Source organism: Podarcis liolepis (assembly GCF_965112155.1).
Source record: "Podarcis liolepis genome assembly, chromosome: 2".
NCBI lineage: Eukaryota > Metazoa > Chordata > Lepidosauria > Squamata > Lacertidae > Podarcis > Podarcis liolepis.
The window spans coordinates 124,256,701-124,279,259 of record NC_139555.1 but is presented as its reverse complement, the minus strand read 5'-3'; the positions used below and the strand labels follow the sequence as shown (position 1 = coordinate 124,279,259).

Here is a 22,559-nt window from a genome sequence, read left to right as displayed (position 1 = left end):
TCATGTAAGGAGTGTGGGAAATGCTTCAGTCAGAAGAGTAATCTTACTTTACATCAAAGAACCCACAGTGGGGAAAAACCATTTAAATGTATGGAGTGTGGAAAGTGCTTCAGTCAGAGGAGTAATCTTACTTTACATCAAAGAACCCACAGCGGGGAGAAACCGTTTAAATGTATGGAGTGTGGAAAGGGCTTCAGTCAAAGGAGTAATCTTACTTTACATCAAAGAACCCACACAGTGGAGAATTCGCATTAATGTATGGAGTATTGAAAGAGGTTCAGTTGTTCTTACCCTCTTATTTTACATCAAATAATCCACACTGGGGAGCCACATTTACACATGGAGTGTGGAAAGAACTTCAGCTGGGAGAGGTGACCTTACTAAGCATCAAAGAACCCACACAGGATAGAAGCCATTTAAATGCATGGCATGTGGAAAGAACCTCTCTAAGCCTCAGATCCCATCGACCAATCCAACCGGGGAGAAACTCTTTAAATGTATGGCACATCAAAAGAGTTTCAGACATAGTGGAAGCCTTAACTTCTATCCAAAACCCATGCTGGGGAGAAATTCATGAGTGTGGAAGGAACACCACAAAACCCACACCATGGAGAAACCCTCTAAGTGAATGGAATAGGAAAAGAGCTGCAATGGGAGCAGGAAACCTTACTGTACATGGAAGAACCAAGGGAGGCATGAAACTACTGTAGAAACAATAACTTTGGGGCAGCAGGACATGTATTGCCTAGAGTCTCCTTCATCAGATGCTGCGTAGAGAGTATGCTTTGCCCCAGCCGTGCCACCATGGCCCATAGTGGGATGGAAGGCTGACAGTGGACGTGTCCATTTGCTCTGGCCCACCAGAGGCTACCCTGAAAAAGCTCTCAGATCATCGTGAGTTGCCCAAAGAAAAAATGAGGTTTTTCTTGGGCAACGAATTAGTTGTTATAAGTAATTTTTTTTATCTTCTCCTTTATTTTTTCATTTCATTTTTCATTCTATTATTTTACAGAACAGATATTTTAACAAAAAAATTACATAATCTATTTAAAACACCAAATCTTAATATCGACCCTCTCCCCTCCCTTTCTGCAGATACTTTTTAACATGTTTTGTTTTGTTTTTGTTTTTTAATATTTCCCTTTCCCTTTCAATTTTATATATGGGGGTGGGATGGATGTTTGGGTGGGCTGGGGAATTTGTTAGATTTTGATGAATTTGTAATTTTTGCAGTTTTTGTTTGTATTGTTCTATTGTTTTCTGGGTTGTTTTTGTTTTTTTGTTTTTATTGTTTTAAGGTTTTATTGGTTTAGGCTGCGAAAGAATAATATTAATTGCCATCAATGGAGGCCACTATGAGGCCTGGGATTGCTACCGTGGAGGGGCGAGGGAGGTATGGCGGTGGGGGCAGATGTTACAGGCGAAGGGGATCGAGATATGGATACGCTCGTACCCCTTCCAATCTGCGCCCCATCCCGAGGGACGAGGGTAGGGTGAGCAAGGATTACTCACCTCCGTCACTGGTGCTGTGCAATGCCAGGTCTATAGGCAATAAAACCGCCACCCTGCGAGATTTCTTTATCTCGCAGGGGGTCGACCTGGCTTGTGTGACGGAGACCTGGGTGCGCGAAGGGGCAACAGTTACCTTACGAGAGATGGCGCCCCTGGGTTTCTCTGTCCTCCACCAGTCGCGGACTGTGGGCCGGGGGGGAGGGGTGGCATTATTAATCCGGGAAAATTGTCCTTTCAGGGCTCTACCATCGCCATCGATCCCCGGCATCGAATGTGTTGGCCTAGTGTGGGGCTCCGAGGAGAGCTTGGCTGTCTGGCTGGTGTACCGGCCACCTAGCGCACCAGCAGCCACCCTGTCAGGCCTATTGGAGGCGGTGGCCGGCTGGGCCTTGGAGTTCCCTAACCTATTGGTATTGGGGGACTTCAACATCCATGCTGATGCCACTCCCTCCTCACAGGCTCTGGACCTGGTGTCTTCCATGGCGACACTAGGGCTCTCCCAGTTTGTTTCGGGCCCCACACATCAAGCAGGCCACACGCTGGATTTGATCTTTGGCGTCGGTATAGATGTGATCATGTCTCCTTCGATGAAGGTGCCATGGTCTGATCACTACGCTCTGAAAGCCAGGATTGACTTTCCACCCCCACCCTGCTTAGGTGGCGAGCTAATTTGGGCTCGCCCGCAGAGGCTGATGGACCCTGAGAAATTCCGCCAAGCCTTGCGGGACCTTGCTCCCCCTGGCGACTCATTGACTGAGCTTGTTGAGGGCTGGAATGCCCAGCTCCTGGCAGCCATCGATGAGATCGCACCTAAGCGCCCTCTGCGACCCCGCAGAAACCGGGCTCCCTGGTTTACCGAGGAGCTCCGGAAAATGAAGCGGGACCTCAGACGGCTAGAGCGAGTATGGCGGGGTGCCCGTGACGGAGCCTCAAGAACATCTTATAGGGCTTTTATGAAAACCTATGAGATGGCGGTGAAGGCTGCTAAGAAGTCATACTTCTCGGCCTCCATTGCATCCGCTAGCTCTCGCCCAGCGCAATTATTTAGTATAATCAGGTCTTTAACGTCCCTTGAGGGACAGCCAAATTTAAATAACAAATTGACACACGGCTGTGAGGCATTTGCGAGCTTTTTTGCGGAGAAGGTCTTGTCGCTCCGCCATGACCTCCCTGCCAATTTGGATACAATAAAGGAACTGGAGGCCCCTCGACTGTCCTCGGGTCCAGTATTGGACCACTTCGACCAGATATCCCCAGCTGATGTGGACAGACTCCTCCGAGCTGGAAAGCCCACCACCTGTCCTCTCGACCCGTGCCCGTCTTGGCTGATTAGAGCGTGTCCAGACGAGGTGCGGGCCCTCCTGGGGGATATCATCAATCTGTCCCTTGGCACGGGGACATTCCCAGGGGAACTGAAGGAGGCAGTGGTGCGCCCGCTCTTAAAGAAAACATCATTAGATCCTTTAGATCTATCCAATTACCGCCCGGTTTCGAATCTTCCGTTCCTGGGTAAGGTGATTGAGAGAGCGGTTGCTGAACAGCTTGGTGGGTTTCTGGATGAAACATCGGCTCTGGATCCATTCCAGTCCGGCTTCCGCGCTGGTCATGGGACCGAGACGGCTCTGGTTGCCCTAACAGATGACCTTCGTAGACAGCTGGATCGAGGCGGGTCGGGGCTGCTGATTCTTCTAGATCTATCAGCAGCTTTCGACATGGTCGATCACGAACTTCTGGACCACCGCCTTGCCGACGTGGGGATCCAGGGCACAGTCCTTCAATGGCTGCGCTCGTTTCTCTCTGGTCGGGGACAGAGGGTGGCGCTTGGGGGGGAATTGTCATCGCGCCACTCCTTGGTGTGTGGAGTACCTCAGGGTGCGATACTCTCCCCGATGCTTTTCAACATCTTTATGCGCCCCCTCGCCCAGCTTGTTCGGAGTTTTGGGCTGGGTTGTCATCAGTATGCCGATGACACCCAACTCTTATCTGTTGATGGATGGCCATCCTGACTCGGCCCCAGACACACTGACCAGATGTTTGGAAGCTGTGGCTGGATGGTTACGTGGGAGCCGGTTGAAGCTAAATCCTTCGAAGACAGAGGTCCTGTGGCTGGGACGGGGCGATATGGGATTGGGGGGGCAACTCCCATCTCTTGCGGGGGCGCAATTAGTGCCAGCACCGTCCGTTAAGAGTTTGGGTGTAATCTTCGACACCTCCCTTTCCATGGAGGCGCAGATTGCAGCTATAACAAAGGCGGCATTTTTGCATCTCCGCCAAGCTAAGCAGTTGGCTCCTTACCTCTCTCGCCCTGACCTAGCCACTGTGATCCACGCGACGGTCACCTCCAGTCTGGATTATTGTAACTCGCTCTACGTGGGGCTGCCCTTGAGACTGACCCAGAAACTCCAGCGGGTGCAGAATGCTGCAGCGAGACTCCTTACGGGGTCTTCGCTGCGAGATCACATTCACCCGGTGCTATACCAGCTGCACTGGCTCCCGGTGGAGTACAGGATCAGGTTTAAGGTGCTGGTTTTAACCTTTAAAGCCCTATATGGCCTAGGACCCTCGTACCTACGGGACCGCCTCTCCTGGTATGCCCCACAGAGAAACCTACGGTCTTCAAATAAAAACCTCTTGAAGGTCCCAGGCCACAGAGAAGTTAGGCTGGCCTCAACTAGAGCCAGGGCTTTTTCGGCTGTGGCTCCGATCTGGTGGAACACTCTGTCACAAGAGACCAGGGCCCTGTGGGACTTGACATCCTTCCGCAGGGCCTGCAAGACAGAGCTGTTCCACCAGGCCTTTGGCCAGGGCACAGCCTGACTCCCTCCCTCGGCAATCTTCGCAGAGCTCTGGCCCATTTTTATAATGAATGATTTTAGAATGTTGTTTATGTTGTACTTTTGTACTGTTTTATTGTTGTTCGCCGCCCTGAGCCCGGCTTCGGCTGGGGAGGGCGGGATATAAATAAAATTTATTATTATTATTATTATTATTACTTATGTTATCTCTTTTACTACTGCATATTCAATTCAAACCTTTTTACAAACTTTTTCTTTTATACTCTATTTAACTTTCTCTCACTGCACATTTTTATATCAGTCCTGACAATGATTTTAAGTTGTTTACAATGATCCTTCAGATATTCCATAAATTCTATACTATAGCATCTTCTTTCTTGATTTCTTATTCTTCTAGTAAGTTCCTGCATACTCCATCATTTTTTGTTGCCAATCCTCTGTGGTCGGAACTGCTTCTTCTTTCCATCTCTGGGCATATATCATTTGAGCAGCCGTAGTAGCATACATAAACAATTTTTTCTGTTCTTTGGGTACCACTAAACCAGTTACAGTGGTGCCCCGCAAGACGAATGCCCCGCAAGACGAAAAACTCGCTAGACGAAAGGGTTTTGCGGTTTTTGAGCTGCTTCGCAAGACAAATTTCCCTATGGGCTTGCTTCGCAAGACGAAAACGTCTTGTGAGTTTGTTCACTTTTTTCTTAAAGCCGCTTGAAGAGGCGCAGTTGCGACGGACCGTGCTTCGCAAGACGAAAAACATCGCAAGACGAAAAGACTCGCGGAATGAATTAATTTCGTCTTGCGAGGCACCACTGTATTCCTAACAGAAAAGCTTCTGGGGTTTTTTTAAACGGGTGCAGAATGCTGCAGCGAGGCTCCTCACAGGGTCTCTGCCATGGGAGCATATTCACCCAGTGCTTTTCCAGCTGCACTGGCTTCCGGTGGAGTACAGGGTCAGATTTAAGGTGCTGCTTTTGACCTTTAAAGCCTAGGACCCTCGTACCTACGGGACCGCCTCTCCTGGTATGCCCCACGGAGAGCCTCAAGGTCCATAAATAGCAATACCCTACAGGTCCCGGGCCCTAAGGAAGTTAGATTAGCCTCAACCAGAGCCAGGGCCTTCTCAACACTGGCTCCGGCCTGGTGGAACGCTTTGCCTCATGAGACCAGAGCCCTGCGGGATCTGATTTCTTTCCGCAGGGCCTGTAAGACAGAGTTGTTCCACCTGGCCTTTGGCTTAGAATCAGTTTGATTCCCTCCCCCTCTTTCTTTTCCCTTTCTCCTCCTGTGAAGAGGCTGCATCCTAATGCTTTAATATTGTATTTTAATTTTTTTAAAAAATTGTATTTTAATCAACTTGTTTTTATTATTGGTCGTTAGCCACCCTGAGCCTGGTATTGCCTGGGGAGGGTGGGGTTTAAATAAATATTATTATTATTATTATTAAACAAAAGTTATATTTGACAGTTTTTCCAGCTCATTATAAATCATTTCCCTTTATTCCGAAGTGTGGTTCAGACTTCAGTATTTTATTAATTTTGTATCTTGCCTTTTCCTTAATGTTTATCCTTGATGAGAGCCAGTGTGGTGTAGTGGTTAAGAGCGGTAGTCTCGTAATCTGGGGAACCGGGTTCGCGTCTCCGCTCCTCCACATGCAGCTGCTGGGTGACCTTGGGCCAGTCACACTTCTCTGAAGTCTCTCAGCCCCACTCACCTCACAGAGTGTTTGTTGTGGGGGAGGAAGGGAAAGGAGAATGTCAGCTGCTTTGAGACTCCTTCGGGTAGTGATAAAGCGGGATATCAAATCCAAACTCTTCTACTCTTCTTCCTGGACACCAGTTTGACCTTGGGTCTAACCTTCCTCCAAGACCAGAGGAGCTTGATCCCTGGGATTAACCTCTCTGCTGGCAGCTTCTGTTAAATTAAGATGTCGCTCTGGGAATATAGAAGCATTAGACTACAGGAGGGGTGGAATTTAGCTGGGCGAATGGATGTACTTAGCTATGGTAAAATTCATAGTTAATTTTAATCCCTGCAGCTACATTTTGCTTGCAGGTAATGCCCACTTTACCAGATGCTTTCATAGATTTAGTTTCACAACTTCTTTCTCCCATTTAATCAGTGCGTTGTATAGTGTTATTTTTAAAAGAATGGTAGATTATTGTACCTTAAATAAAATGAATTGCATTCACTTTATTATGCTGGTGATCTTTAAAAAATAATTTCCCCAAACATGATTTCTGCTTCAGATGGCTATCTTGAGTCTCCGGTTGACCAGTTTACCCCCTCAGCCAACACCTAGATGTCTATATCAGCTGACTGCATAAGTTGTAATGGGTCACACAACACATCACCAGCCATGATACTGGGAATTTCATCTGGGAGCTGCAATAATTGCAGAGAGAAGGTCACTCTGAGCTTGGTATAAGAGGAGGTACCTGAACCAATATACCCATCTGGTTTCCGAAAGGCGCCAAACAGGATGAGGATGACTGAAGAGAGAGAGAGTGGTAAAAGATAAAGGGACCCCTGACCATTAGGTCCAGTCGTGGTCGACTCTGGGGTTGCAGCGCTCATCTTGCTTTATTGGCCGAGGGAGCCGGCGTACAGCTTCTGGGTCATGTGGCCAGCATGACTAAGCCGCTTCTGGCGAACCAGAGCAGCGCACGGAAACACTGTTTACCTTCCCGCCAGAGTGGTACCTATTTACTTGCACTCTGACATACTTTCGAACTGCTAGGTTGGCAGGAGCTGGGACCGAGCAACGGGAGCTCACCCTGTTGCGGGGATTCGAACCGCCAACCTTGTGATCGGCACGTCCTAGGCTCTGTGGTTTAACCCACAGCACCACCTGCAGACCATGTTTTAGTCTGTAGGCAGCATAAAAAAAAAATCATGCACCCACTGTTTTGTGGGGCCGCAATGGTGCAAAAACATGGTTAAAAAACACGGATCCTCATGATTTTTGCACCAGATCAGCCCGAAGTCACCATCAGATCAAACATCATTAGCCATGGGCACAGCATGCACCACAAACATCACGGATCCACGGCTTCCTGGCAACACCGTGACCCAAAAATCCCCTTAAATCTCAGCTCTTTTCGGCCCTTTTTCCAGCACTCTGTATCAGTGTAAGTTTGTGTGCGCGTGCATGTGTGCGCGCGCCCCACCACTTCCGGTTCCCACTCGAACGCAAGGCAGGAGTCATAGGGGTTTGCTCTACAACGCCATAGCTCTACGGCTCTCTCTCTCTCTCTCTCTCTCTCTCTCTCTCTCTCTTTCTCTCTCTCTCTCTCTCTCTCTCTCTCTCTCTCTCTCTCTCTCTCTCTCCGTTCGAAAACGAACCCGAAGTTGCGAGTTGCGCACTTGAAATGCGTGGAAAGAGGCGATTGAGTGGCGAGAGGCGGTTTCCGGCCAGGAATTTTTGGGATTCCTAGAGGGGCAGGAGGTGTTTTTTTTTTTGCAAAGGGGAGGAGTGGGGGGGGTCACAGTCCCTCCCTTTTTCTTTTTTTTGCAGGGAAGGAACTCGTCTTCTCGGCGACGGGGGAGGAAGCTGATGCCTGGAGAGGTCAAACAGGTAAAAGGAGCAGAGGGGAGGATAATTCTATTTATATTTTTTGGAATGGGAAAGGAAGGGTCGGGGTGGGGGGGGGTGCTAATCCATGCAAAGGAGCTGAAAAGCGGAGGCCAGGCGGCTGCATGGCTCTCCGTTGCACGAAATCCTTTGAAGCGGCCCCCCCCGCCCCCAAATCCCAGATCTCAGACGACATGGGATATACGGGGTGGGGGGGAAAGCAAGCGCCTGGATGCAGAGGAAACAGCCTTGCCCGAGTGGGATGGATGGAGCAGGAGGAGGACTCCTCCTGCCTCCCCTTCCCCACAAAAAAAGAGGGACGAAGGGACCCCCACCTCAAAGGATCCAGGCTTATCCAGCTGCAGCGAGCGCTGGTTCCCTTGCAACAGTCCTATGGGGGCCCCTAAATTCAGAAATATGGCGTGGTTGGGAAGGTTGGAAGGACTCTGCTGCTTTCCTGTTATGGAATCATAGAATCTTAGAGCTGGAAGGGACCCCACGAGTCATCTAGTCCAACCCCCTGCAGTGCAGGGAACTCATCTAAAGCCTCCATGACATACGGCCATCCAATCTCTGCTTAAAAACCTCTGGGGAAGGAGAGCAAAAGCATTAGAATCCTAGAGTTGGAAGAGACCACAAGGGCCATCGAGTCCAACCCCCTGCCAAGCAGGAAACACCATCAGAGCACTCCTGACATATGGTTGTCAAGCCTCTGCTTAAAGACCTCCAAGGGAGGAGACTCCACCACACTCCTTGGCAGAAAATTCCACTGTCGAACAGCTCTTACTGTCAGGAAGTTCTTCCTAATGTTTAGGTGGAAGCTTCTTTCTTGTACTTTGGATCCATTGCTCCGTGTCTGCTTCTCTGGAGCAGCAGAAAACAACCTTTCTCCCTTCTCTATGTGACATCCTTTTATATAGTTGAACATGTCTATCATATCACCCCTTAACCTCCTCTTCTCCAGGCTAAAAGCTAATCATGTGGTATAGTTTCTTTTGGATATTTGGTTGCTTTGTTTTCAGCTGTGTTGTTTTCATATTAGGTGAACTGCTCCTTGCTTTTTTTCCTCGACCTGAAAAAATAAAATAAAATAAAGGAGCCTGTTTGGCTTCCTTCCTGCTAAGCCAGGTTCGGCAAACTTTTTCAGCAGGGAGCCGGTCCACTGTCCCTCAGACCTTATGGGGGGCTGGACTATATTTTTTTGGGGAGGGAATGAACGAATTCCTGTACCCCCCAAATAACCCAGAGATGCATTTTAAATAAAAGCACACATTCTACTTATGTAAAGACACGCTGATTCCTGGACTGAGAAGGCGATTCGGCCGCATCCAGCCCCTGGGCCTTAGTTTGCCTACCCTTGTGCTAAGCAAAGGGTGGTGGAGGCATTTGGAACTGACTAGCGTCCTGAGAACCAGGCTGTCAGTGGCCTTGTTAAAAAGGCTGGAGGAAATAAAAAAATACTTGCTTCCCTTCTCACCTGGAGTTTCAAAGGAGCTTCTCCAGGCGTTTGATGGAGGGAACTGCTGGGCTTCTCTTGCCGGACTGGCTCCGGGCAGAATGGTGCTGAGTTGAAGGGTCCTTGTCTTCTGGGGCTGCCACTACCACCCTCTCCGGTAACACACAAATTCTTCTTCTTTGGCAATCACTCATAGCCGAGAAAGATTTGTTTCCACAAACACGGTCTTAATAGTGAGTCCGTAAGTGACCGTGGAGGCCAATTCTGGATCCACACATCCTTCCACAGTAGGGATGTAGGTTTCCAAGCGGGAGTTGATCACAGTGAGGGTTTGCCAAGCGTGCCTTCCTCTTAGCTCATTTCTCCCTTGCGTCCTGAGTTCGAGCATCTTCAAAACTCATGACACCTTTGGTAAAGGCTGTTCCCTAATTGGAGCGCTCGCAGGCAAGTGTTTCCCAATTGCTGGTGTTTATACTACTTTTAAAAAAAACACATTTTTTTTTTGTCTTGAGACAGTCTTTAAACCTCTTTTGGTGATCACCAGCATTACACTTTCCATTTTTAAGTTTGGAATAGAGTACAGTGGTACCTTAGGTTACATACGCTTCAGGTTACAGACTCCGCTAACCCAGAAATAGTACCTTGGGTTAAGAACTTTGCTTCAGGATGAGAACAGAAATCGTGCTCTGGCGGCACAGCGGCAGCAGGAGGCCCCATTACGTAAAGTGGGACCTCAGGTTAAGAACAGTTTCAGGTTAAGAACGAACCTCCAGAACAAACTAAGTTCTTAACCCGAGCTACCACTGTAGTTGCTTTGGAAGATAATAATCAGGCATCTGCACAACATGACCAGTGCAATGAAGTTGATGTTGAAGAATCATCGCTTCGACACTGGTGATCTTTGCTTCTTCCAGGACACTGGCATTAGTTTGCCTGTCTTCCCAAGTAATGTGTCAAAAAGTTTCGGAGACACCATTGACAGAAATACACACACAGAGCAGGCCTCACTACTTCTTAAATGAAATTTGCATCCTGTTAAATTGTCAGCAGAATTGCAGATGAAAAAGACATGCCGATTTTTACATGCCTCAGGAGGCATGCCCAAAACTTCGGGTCCGGAAAAGAATACAGCGAAGGTAGAAAGTAGAAACTATTGGCTGAGGGATCAAAGTACAATCTCACAAGAGTTTTGTAAGGTGGGCCAGTATGACAGCTAGGTTGTGGTTGGGGCAGCTAAACCTTTCTCAGACCAGCCCACCTTACCAGGCAGCTGTTGTTATATTTATTTGAACCCCACCTTTCCTCCTGACAGAGACTCAAGGCGGCTTACGGATAAAATAAGAACAGCGAAAAGCAGTCAGTTTCCAAAAGCCCGTTGGGACAAGAAAGTTTTCGCCTGCCGGTGGAAAGACAGCAAGGAGAGAGCTTCTTTGGCTTCTTCCGAAGTGGGGGAGCAGCCACTGAGAAGGCCCTGTTCCTGGGAGGGTAGCGGGACAGAGAAAAAGGGCCTCCACTGAAGATCTCAAAACCCAGGTAGGTTCTTAGGAGGGAATACAGTCATTAAGATAGCTTGCTTTGAATTGTGCCTTGAGGCAGACTGCTAGCCGGTGGAGTTGTTGTAACAAGGGAGTCTTATGCTCCCCATAACCAGCCCTGGTTGACAATCTGACTGCAGTTCTTTTGAGCCAGCTGACGTTTCTGAGCACTTTCCCAAGGCAGCCCCACATAGAGCCCCACATACGGTAACCCAACACTTGTTATCCAGTGAATTAAAATCGTAGAAACGTACAGTTGGAAGAGACCCTGAGGATCATGCAGTCTGACCCCCTACAATGCAAGAATGTGCAGCTCTCCCGTACGGGGATTGAACCTGCAACCTTGGTGTGAGTGTGGTTGAGGATTTCTGTTGCAGCCGTAATAATAATAATAATTAATTATATATACCTCGCCCATCTGACTGGGTTTCCCCAGCCACTCTGGGCGGCTTCTGACAAATATAAAAGTATAATAAAACACCGAACATTAAAAACTTTCCTGTACAGGGCTGCCTTCAGATATCTTCTAAAAGTCAGATAGTTGCTTATTCCCTTGACATCTGATGGGAGGGCGTTCCACAGGACGGGAGCCACCACCGAGAAGGCCCTCTGCCTGGTTCCCTACAACCTCACTTCTCCCAGGGAGGGAACCACCAGAAGGCCCTCGGAGTGTCTGCGCTGAATAATGGGGGTGGAGACGCTCCTTCAGGTATACTGGGCTGAGGCCACTTAGGGCTTTAAGGTTAGCACCAACATTTTGAATTGTGCTTGGAAACGTACTGGGAGCCAATGTAGGTCTTTTATGTTATGTGCTCTCGTGAATGTTATGAATAGCAGTTATGGTTTTGCTTTTTCAAGAAGAACGGCCCCTGTTGCTGAAATCTGAACTCATCTCCTGCTTTTTTTGCGGGGGAGAGATGTTTGTGCAGGACGCACAAGGCCATAAGATATATTACGAGTGTGTTTATTTGTAGGTATGCATTTTTAACTTCAGTTTATCTACTGGCGGTTCCCTCATTGCGAGAAGTGAGGTTACAGGGAACCAGACGGAAGGCCTTCTCAGTAGTGGCGTCTGCCTTATGGAACGCCCTCCCTTCAGATGTGAAGGAAATAAGCAGCTACCGTATTTTTCTCTCTATAACACGCAGATTTTTTTCTCCTAAAAAGGAAGGGGAAATGTCTGTGCGTGTTATTGAGCGAATGTGTGGTCCCTGGAGCCGAATGGCGCGAGTGGAGGCAAAAATCAGGCAAAAATCTAATCGCGTCTCAGAGAAGGGAAACCTGAAAAGAGGAAGCGGCTGCTTTCCTGCATTCTGCCTCAGGGTCTTACTGCCCACCCTCTCTGTTTCCTTGCTGTGTTTGCTCAAATGGAACAAAGAGCAGGGAAAGCCCCTCCCCTCCAGGCAAGCAGAGGGGAAAGCAGAGCGTCTTTCTAATTCCTCTCCATGCTCCGGAGGGAACAATGTTTGTGAAGGGAAGAGAGATTACAGGTTCAGCTTAAAATTCTGATTTGACTTCCTGCTTTTTGTTTTTGGGGACACACAGCATTCAAATATGCTTTCTTCCGTTTAAAAGGATGAAATCCTTAAACAGTGTTTTGCCTGTAAATTCATGCGATCTGGAAGATTACAGTGTCTGTACCTCTTAAGGGATGGCACAGCTTAGGTTTCGCTGCTAAATAGTTCTTAATGCAGTTAAAATGCTTTCTTCTGTCAAGGCAATTAAAAAATATATATATCAGGCAGCCGGAAAACATGCAGGTGGGAGAGAGAGAGCGCGAGCTGGCTGGCTTGGGTGGGGGAAAACTTTTGCCTTCCTTTCCTCCCTCCCGTTATAGCCCTCTCCTGCATTCTTAGCCAGCTGCTTCTCTGCACACCCCTCTCGTGCTCCTTGTCCCTTCTGTCTTTTTCCTTCCCTCCCCACTTAAAATGTGGTTACAAAGCATGGATCCACATGGATCCTCAGGATCTTTGCATTGGGTCACCCCAAATTCACCATCAGATCACATAGCATGTCCATGGCTACAGACTGCACCAAAAAAATCACACACCCACTGTTGCCTGGGGCTGCAATGGTGCAAAAACGTGGTTACAAAGCATGGATCCATAGGGATTCTCAGGATTTTTGCATTGGGTCACCCCAAATTCACCATCAGATCACATGTCTGTGGCCACAGCATGAAGCACAAAAATGATTCATCCACCGTTTCATTCAGAATGTTTTTTCCCTTGTTTTCCTCCTCTAAAAACGATGTGCGTGTTATGGTCAGGTACGTGTTATAGAGCGAAAAATACGGTATCTTATCTTTAAAAGACATCTGAAGGCAGCCCTGTTTAGGGAAGCTTTTAATATTTAATGCTGTATTGTTTTTAACACTCAATTGGAAGAGTGGCTGGGGAAACTCAGCCAGATGTGTGCAACACAAGGCAACCTAGAACATAAAACAGTTTCTAAGTTGACAGCTCTAAGACAAAAGCAGGGAGTAGCTTAAAAACATAGAAGAGCAGTCCTAAACTAAAAACGTCATGTGATCTCAAGAGGCTGTGTGTTTGCCTAATTCGGGGCTCACTAATCTGATGTTCACAGATGGCACTTGTGAAAGTCAAATTCGATGCCCCCAGAATGAAACACATTCCCATCTAAAAACACTGAAATTTAGATAACAATCTTCTCTTTTCTCCTAAGAAGTGAGTCTGTTCTACCCTTTCAGAGTTTTACTCCCTTACCTTCCCCCCGATAAAAATTTCCTCATAAACCCACAGATGTGAAAGCGAGAGATGTGCTTGGGAGATGAAGAGAGGTATCCGCCAAGCCTTTGGCCAGGGCACAGCCTGACTCCCTCCTTTGGCAATCTTCACAGAACTCTAGCCCAATGGTTGCCATCAATTTGATTTGAATTAATTTTATACTGAAATGATTTTATAATGTTGTGTTATTTTTATTGTTGTTAGCCGCCCTGAGCCCGGCTTTGGCTGGGGAGGGCGGGATAAAAATAATTTATTATTATTATTATTATTACTATTACTATTACTATTATTATCAAGAGGGACCAGAAAGGAATTTATGTTATTGTCTTCAGACAGTAGCATAATCAATTTATTCAGCAGGGCATAGAAAGAGGAAGAGAGAGAACTCTGGAGATGATGAATGAAGAGTAGCAGGCTTGAACACCTAACAGGTTTTCATGTTCATTTCTTATTTCCCCAAACAGATCAAAAGCAGGACAAATAAAATTATAGGAAATCATATGTGGTGTCAGCAAAAAGAAGAAAGAAAAAGCACATCTAGAAATCCAAGAATACATTTGAGGCACAAAGGAAACCAGAGAGAGAGAGAGAGAGAGAAATCCTTCCATGTTGTTGATATCCACGAAATCTTGATCCCAGTGGAATATGACAAAGGGACAATAAGCAAGGGATAGGGTCCTGGGGTGGGGAGGGGGAATATTCTAAAATAAACCAAAGTTAAATAAATATTGCGGAGCCCACATCAGGGGAGATGCAAGGAGTGCAGCAAGATCTTGCTAAGGGAGCACTTACAGAACATCAAATAGCCAACACAGGGATGAAATCATATAGATGCTTGTGGACCTATGCTCATAGCAGAACCCGCACAGGAGAGAAGCCGCATGAATGCATGCAGTGTGGAAAGAGCTTCAGTTTCATGGGAAACCTTAGTACACATGAAAGAACCCACACAGGAGACAAACCGTATACATGCACGGAGTGTGGAAAGAGCTTCAGTCAGAGTGGACACCTTAATTTACATCAGAGAACCCACACGGGGGAGAAGCCGTATGAATGCATGCAGTGTGGAAAGAGCTTCAGTTACATTGGAAACCTTATTTCACACGAAAGAACCCACACGGGAGAAAAACCCTACATATGCACAGTGTGCGGAAAGAGGTTCAGTCAGAGTGGACACCTTACTTTACATCAGAGAACCCACACGGGGGAGAAACCATATGAATGCCGTGAATGTGGAAAGAGGTTCAGTCAGAGTGGCCTCCTAACCTCACATCAGAGAACCCACACAGGGGAGAAACCATATGAATGCAAAGAGTGTGGAAAGAGATTCAGTCAGAGTGGACACCTTCGTTTACATCAGAGAACCCACACGGGGGAGAAACCATATGAATGCCACGAATGTGGAAAGAGCTTCAGTCAAAATGGACGCTTAACTTCACATCAAAGAATTCACACAGGAGAAAAACCATATCAGTGCATGGAGTGTGGAAAGCGCTTCAGTCAAACTGGGCACCTTACTTCACATCAGAGAATCCATAAACGGGAGAAGCCGCACAAATGTCTGGAGTGTGGAAAGGGTTTCGTGGACAATGGAGCACTCACTAAACATCAGAGAATCCACACAGAAGAGAAACCACACACGTGTTTGGAGTGTGGAAAGAGCTTCAGTCGAAAGGCAAACTTCAGTTCACATGAAAAAACCCACACAGGGGAGAAACCATACAAATGTCTGGAGTGTGGAAAGAGTTTTAATTCTCGTAGGAGTCTTACTTTACATCAGAAAAACAACATGGGAGAGAAACCCTGTGCATGCACTGAGTGTGGAAAGAGCTTCAGTACAAGCTGCAAACTTACTTCACATCAAAGAACCCATACAGTGGATCAGCCATATGAAATAGCATGGAATTTGCAACAACTTGAATTAGAATGAAATGTATTGACCCACGAATGGAAAGTTCCTCTCTCCCTAGAATCAGAAAATTGTAGTGTTGGAAGGCTCCCCCAAAGGTCATCTAGTCCAATCACCTGTTATATAGCTCCATGCACTTGCAGATTCTTAGCTTCTTTTCTTTTATGTCTTGCTCTTTCCTCTCCCCCACCTTTGTTTTCGTCTCATTTTGTTTTATTACAGAAAGTTACGGAATAAGCAATGCATACTAACATTTTTGCTATATGTATTATTGAAAAATTGTAATAATAAACGGGTCGGGGAGCCCAGTTTTTTCCATGATCGGTTTGACCATTATGGATTTCCCATATCTTTCCTCTTCTGCGGAGGTTCTGTCACAGTGAGGCCCTTACTATCTCTCATATAAGGAGAGAGACAGCAGAATTGATCACTCTGTGGTTAAAGCTTCTGTCCAGGCCTTATTAAGCCTATAGTCTCTTCCAGACATCTTGCTTATTCAGATTATACTGCATTCATCCGCAGTTGAAGCATGGTGGTTAGTCTGAATCTGGTGTCATTGGTAATTCATTCTGGTTTGTTTATGGGGCAGTCATATCGCTATCCTGATCTGCTGATATGCCATCAATCACTCATACCTTTCCAAATCACAAAAGGGCCATTTAAACGCCCACAAACACCTATACCCACCAGTGGTTTGTTGTGCTGTTGTGGATGTCCTGTGTTCTTCCACTTCCACAAAGAAAAAGGAGCAGGCCTAGACCACAGAGCCAGAATACCCCATTTTCTCCAGCGTAATTCAGTTCAGTGTTCAGAGAGGTGGTGAAGAACCCAGGAGCTCCCTTGACGGAAGTGCGAAGCAGTGTCTTCCAACCCCCTGGCCTTTCTTAACACAAGCCAAGCCTCAAAGCGTCTCTCTGTTGTCAACAAGAAAATCTTTATAACAAACTGCTCAGCAAACTAAAGGACCGATGTGCCAATTAATATCTGTCTAGACTGAAAAGGAACTATGTGACCTGGTAGAAATCCAGATCTACCAAGTGCCAACTTTTACTCTAAGCACATCAAATATCAATGTAAAGGACGTTTCGATGAAAACAGCTGTATGTGTAGTCTTCATAATAGAACGATTGCTTTCTTTTCATGTGTACAGATCTCCTACAAATCGGATAGCTTTCCTTTGGTCTAAAAGAGATGGTTCCCTCTGGCAATTGTGAAGATGACCAACCATTTTGAATGTGTGTTGTAAAAATTTCCTCTTCAGAGGGGAGACGGGGTATAGATATTGCCACCTTTTGGGGCACCAAACTCTGTCTTCTCTTGTTGATAGAATCAGGCCTACGCCTAGGGAATTATTTGTTTTCTTTTGTCCTAATTTGCTAGGTGGCATTTTCTGTATTAGTTTGATAAACTTATATTTTTCTCCTTTGTAATCTTGAATTGCGCTTGCTTAAGTAAAGAAACATGCTAAATAAAACGACGAAACTGCAAGTCTTCCCTGAACCCTAAATATTCTCTGTGCTGATATGGAGGGGGGAGTATAAACACACACCCCTAAATCCAATTCGGTGAGTGGCCCCTGGGTCCCGTGTTGGAATGAAATCACGACAGACGAGTAGTAGGTGTCATGTGAGAGGCGTCTCTGGAGCAAGCCCCGAGAACTCTCTTTTATTGAATATTACAAACATTGCCACAGGTGCGCTCGTTGCTGATTGGTTGATACAAACACAAAGCAAATTGTTGCTGATTGGTTAACACAAGTACAAGGCGAGGGTTACGTATAGGCATTAATCACCAATAGATTAAAGGCTGGGAAATGGAGCACAGAACTAGACAGGCATGAAACCTCCTAATTAAATTATAACTAATGATTGATATAGCAAGACTAAAACAGTTACTAATGATTGATCATAACATGAAAGAATACAACAATCATGTTCCGTAGATGTGGTCAGCAATGCATTATGAACAGGTCAAGGTACACTGTTTCATGAACTCAATGGGAACTGTTCAGAAAATTCTCAGACTCATGTGCAGAAGCAAAAACTTCCCAGCATCCCCGTGTCAAGGCATTCTTGCGGCCCACTTGGTCTGAGGGGTTGGACTGCCCTGCTTTGAATTATAAAGCCCCCAGACGATGCAAACTTTCGTCATAGGGGAATTGTTCCGTCTCTTTGATTATTTTGGGTCGCCTGAGCTATACTTGCACACTCATATGCAGTGCAATAAAATCAACAGGCAAGCGCATAGATCCTGAACTTGATGCAACACGGACAGGCTAATGGGAGTAATTAAAGAGCAATTAACAAAAATTTGATATAAAACGGGGGAAACGAGAATGTGGGGGAGGGGAATAGATTATGTAGTAAAGGTAATGGCTAGAGGGACCCCTGACCGTTAGGTCCAGTCGCAGACGACTCTGGGGTTGCAGCGCTCACCTTGCTTTACTGGCTGAGGGAGCTGGCATACAGCTTCCAGGTCATGTGGCCAGCATGACTAAGCCACTTCTGGCCAACCAGAGCAGCGCATTTACCTTCCCGCCGGAGCGGTACCTATTTATCTACTTGCACTTTGACGTGCTTTCGAACTGCTAGGTTGGCAGAAGCAGGGACCGAGCGACGGGAGCTAAACCACAGCGCCACCCACATCCCAGATTATGTAGTAGAAGAGAGTTATTAAAATGAACCATGGATGGGGGGGGGGGGAGAGGAAAGTCAATGATAACTTTGATAACAAAATATACATTTATCTGTTTAAATTTGTAAAAAAGGAAAAGGAAATGATATGTGTGGAAGAGAGATTGGCACAGGCTCCCCTTTAACCCAGCCAGGAGTTGGTACAACCCCAGACCATGGGTTTTTCCCCTCCCAGGAAAAACTGCATTTTGCTTGCCACTCAAACGCAATTTGCGCCCTCCTGGGAGCCACGTAGGGTGACGCATATGTTCCAAGCACCATTCACAAAAAGCAGGAAGGCTGCGGGGGCGTGAGCAGCAAGGAAGAAGTGTTGCCGTTCCCTCTGCAGCCTCTCTAGGCGCCTGGACTCGAACTCTTTAACCCTGAGATGCACTTTCCCATAGCAAGAAAAGCGTGGGGGGGAGGGGACAGCCCCCCCTTCTCCAAGTCTACTTTGCAAGAGCAAGAAGAGAAGAAGTGGAACTCTCCCCGGATCCAGCAACGCCTAAGTGATCGCCTCTCCCTGGTCGATTCCCTTCCTCCGTCTGATCTCCCCCTGTGCAAAGACCTCCCCTGCCCAAAAAAGCCAGACTCACTAAGGGTTAAATCCCACCCACCCAAACACCCCCCTCCTGCATTTCAGGGAGAGTCACATCCTGCTGCATTTGGGTCTGGACGGGTGAGTGGAATTTGGGGGGTGGGCAGTGGCGTAGCGTGGGGGGTGCAGGGGGGGCCGGCCGCACAGGGCGCAACATCTGGGGGGGCGCGCGCTCGCCCTCGCAACTCTCTGCCCCTACCTGGCAGGGGCGCAAATTACTTGCCTTGCCCCGGGTGCTGACAACCCACGCTACGCCGCTGGGGGTGGGGGGTCGAAAGTGATGCCTCCCCGCCGGCCGGATGGGGAGTGTGTGTCAAGAGTGCATCGGAATCAAGAGTTGCCCACCTTGGGCTGGCAGCGACTCTCCAAAGCTCCGGAGGAAGGACATTCCCAGCCCTACCTACAGACGCCGCATGTAGGGTTTGAACCTGCGACTGTCTGCATGCGAGGCAGACGCCCTGCCACTGAGCTATGCTCCTTAGCCTGGACGTAGGGAATCAGAGAATTGCAGAGTTGCAAAGGAGCACGAGGGACATCCTAGCCCAGCCTCCTACTGACTGAGCGGCAAGAGCTTCATTCGGCGCTCGCAGCTGACCTCCCACGAAGGGATCCACACAGGGGAGAAACCGTATCGGTGCTCGGTGTGCGGGAAGAGCTTCCATCAGACGTCCAACCTGAAGTCGCACCAGAGGATTCACGCAGGAGACAAACCCTACAACTGCTTGCAATGCAACAGAAACTTTTACGAAAAATCGCACCTTCTCACACACCAGAGAATGCACATGGGGGGAAAGCCGTATCAGTGCCCCGAGTGCGGGGAGAGGTTTCATGATAAGTATAAGCTAAAGAGCCATCAAAGGAACCACGGGGGGGAGAGAAGCCGGTCACATCGTGGCGTGTTGAAATGGCTTCCGGCGGTGCCCCCGTCTTGCATGCTCTCAGAGAATTGACACAGGGACACCAACACGTGATTTCTGAGATTGAATAGCAAAGGATTCGGCTAAACCTTTATAAACTTTAAAGAATCCACCTTGGAGATGAACCTTCCCCTCCCTCCCAAATACTTGAGGTAGGAAATGGGTTAACAAAAAGAGTTAACAAGGACTCACTCGAACCAATGGCTTCATGTTTTAGGGAAGGAGATTCCGACTAAACATACGGAAAAACTTTCTGGCAGTAAGAGCTGTTTGACAGTAGATTCTATGATACCAATATAGATCACTGGCATACCAATACATTTTAAATTTTTATTTAATTTCTGTATTGGCATTAAAAATGTGCAAAAATTATGGGAAATACAAGACACACAGCTCCAGCCCCACATATGCAGCCCCATCCTTGTACCCACAGTGGCCTCAGGTTGTATATTTACATAATTGTTCCTTTTTGATCCATAAAGGACCTGTTCAGTGTTCAGGAAACTGCTTTATTCTAGGGTTGTTTGACGTGTGAAACATAGTTCAGATTGAAATAAAACCTTACTATACACCAGACAAATTCACATTTAAATGTATGGCGTGTGAAAAGGGGTTTAGTCAACGTCGATCACTTAAGAGTACATCAATGAACTCACACGGGAGAGAAACAAATTGAATGTGTGGAATGTGAAGCCAAGCCTTAGTTCACATGAGCAAACACACACAGGGTATAAACCATTTAGAAGGCACAGCTTACTTTGCATCAACAAACTCACACAGGGAAAGACTTTCACTGATAATAGAACCCATGCAAAACATCAACAAACGGGGAAACCCATTTAAATGTATGGAGTGCGGAAAGTATTTCGCTCAAGGTTCACTCCTTCACATCAAAAAACTCAAAGGGTAAAAGCAATTTTAAATGTACGGAGTGCATACAATGTAGTGGTGTTCATATGTAAATTTGTTTAGCTACCGTATTTTTCGCTCTATAAGACACACTTTTCCCCTCCTAAAAAGGGGAAATGTGTGTGCGTGTAGGGATATCGCGGAGTGGTGAGTGGGGTCCGGAGGGAGCACACTTCTCCGCCAGCAGGCAGCCACAGTCTGCCTGCACGCGTGACCCTGGGGTACGTAGCATACCTCCCCTCAGACAAGTCATGGCTGTTTTTTACATCGTTCCCTCTGTCTGACCTTTTGCGGTCTCGGCAGTCTGCAGTGTCCTGTCTGTAACCTTTGTCCCTGAGACCTTTTGTCTCCTTCGTCATACACTGTGCAAGGAGAAAATGACGCTGTGGAAACAGGTGCCAAAATAACCTTGTACCACCCCACGATCTCGGGACTGGAAGATGTGTAAAGGTCACAGCCCAAAATGTATCTGCCTAGCTTGCAGGCTAGCCGGAAGCTCGCTTCAGCCCACCTGTGCGCAGCTCACATGATGATCAACTCCTGTCTTGGGCCTTCACTTCATGTGCGTCCTATGGAGCAAATGCAGGCTTCGTGGGCTACCCCAGAAGCCAGAACAGCGAAAGGGAGCACTGCGCAGCGCTCCCTCTCGCTGTTCTAGCTTCCAGCTTAGCCGCGCGAAGTCTTCGCAGGGGAGCGGGGAGCCTTCATCCCGCTCCCCTGCACCGGCTTCGCACAGCAATCCATGGCTTTCGCGGGAGGTGGGGGAAGGGACAGAGCATGGCTTTCTCACTTCACCCACCTCTTGCAAAAGCGCCCAAGAGCCATGCTCCCTTTAAAGAGCTGCGCGGAGTGTGTGTGTGTGGCTCTTGGGGGCTTTTCCCCGAGGAGGGAGAAGGGCAGCCTGTCACTGACGGGCTGCCCTTCTCCCTCCTGGGGCAAAAGCCCCCAAGAGCCACACATACGCTCCATGCGGCTCGTGAAAGGGAGCGCTGAGCAGAGCCTGGGATGCATGCAGGCTCTGCTCAGCGCTCCGTTTAAATTATGTTTGTTTGTTTTTTGCATCCCCCCTCTAAAAACTAGGTGCGCCTTATGGTCAGGTGCATCTTATGGAGCTAAAAATACGGTATGTATTAAAGTGATGAAGGTACAGTGAGGGGGGAAAGTATTTGATTCCCAACTAAATTTGCCCCTTTGCCCTCTGACAAAGAAATGACCAATTCAATGGGCACAAGATGTTGGACATAATATTATGATGGCTGACTGGGAACAGTTATGGACCACTGGTATGAAGTTTACGGCATGTAATACCTTAAAAGAGAATTTAATGAAAATGATTTATAGGTGGTACATAACACCAGTCAAGCTTGCAAAAATTTACCATTTGCCCGATAATAAATGTTGGAAATGTAATGAAACTGAAGGTACATTCTTTCACCTTTGGTGGACATGCCCAAAGATTAAGGCATTCTGGGAGATGATCTATAATGAAATGAAGAAGGTACTTAAATATACCTTTCTGAAGAAACCAGAGGCCTTTCTCCTGGGCATGGTCGGCCAATTGGTGCCAAAGAAGGATAGAACTTTTCTTATGTATGCTACAACAGCAGCAAGAATACTTATCGCAAAGCACTGGAAGACACAAGATCTACCCACCAGGGAAGAATGGCAGATGAAGTTGATGGACTACATGGAACTGGCGGAAATGACTGGCAGAATCCGAGGGAGAAGAGTTGGTGGAAGAAGATTGGAAAAAAATTAAAGCATATTTACAAAAATATAGTAAAATTAATGAATGTTAGAAGGATGCTGGAATGAAGTTACATGGTTTTAGCAGAAATGTTACAAAGAATTAAGTAAAAATGGATTGTTAATGGGCCAAAGTGTAAAATTTAAGGTCAGATTGGGTTAAGGTAAATTATAGAACAAAAATTGAGAAAG

At 47.1% G+C, this 22,559-nt stretch overlaps 2 protein-coding genes and 1 long non-coding RNA gene across 4 annotated transcripts in view; all 3 read left to right on the top strand.

The window, feature by feature from the left end:
• The window catches only part of LOC310699299 (vomeronasal type-2 receptor 26-like), a gene marked incomplete at its 3' end in the record, with an annotated part of 299,229 nt that overhangs the window by 79,817 nt on the left and 196,853 nt on the right, over positions 1-22,559 (top strand). The window lies entirely within an intron of this gene.
• LOC310702238 lies at positions 1,368-6,499 on the top strand. The gene is made up of 2 exons (XR_014523390.1): positions 1,368-2,081; positions 5,882-6,499. It is a non-coding gene; the product is annotated as an uncharacterized lncRNA (long non-coding RNA).
• Positions 7,565-17,013, top strand: LOC310701733 (uncharacterized protein). Of its 2 annotated transcripts, none has more exons than XM_083493038.1 (3): positions 7,565-7,881; positions 10,647-10,867; positions 14,081-17,013. In XM_083493038.1, exon 3 carries the CDS (start codon positions 14,368-14,370, stop codon positions 15,544-15,546), a length of 1,179 nt encoding a protein of 392 aa, XP_083349164.1. In that variant the 5' UTR covers positions 7,565-7,881; positions 10,647-10,867; positions 14,081-14,367; the 3' UTR covers positions 15,547-17,013. The 2 variants fall into 2 exon arrangements, with proteins under 2 accessions (XP_083349164.1, XP_083349165.1); XM_083493039.1 differs by lacking the exon at positions 7,565-7,881 and adding an exon at positions 9,266-9,491.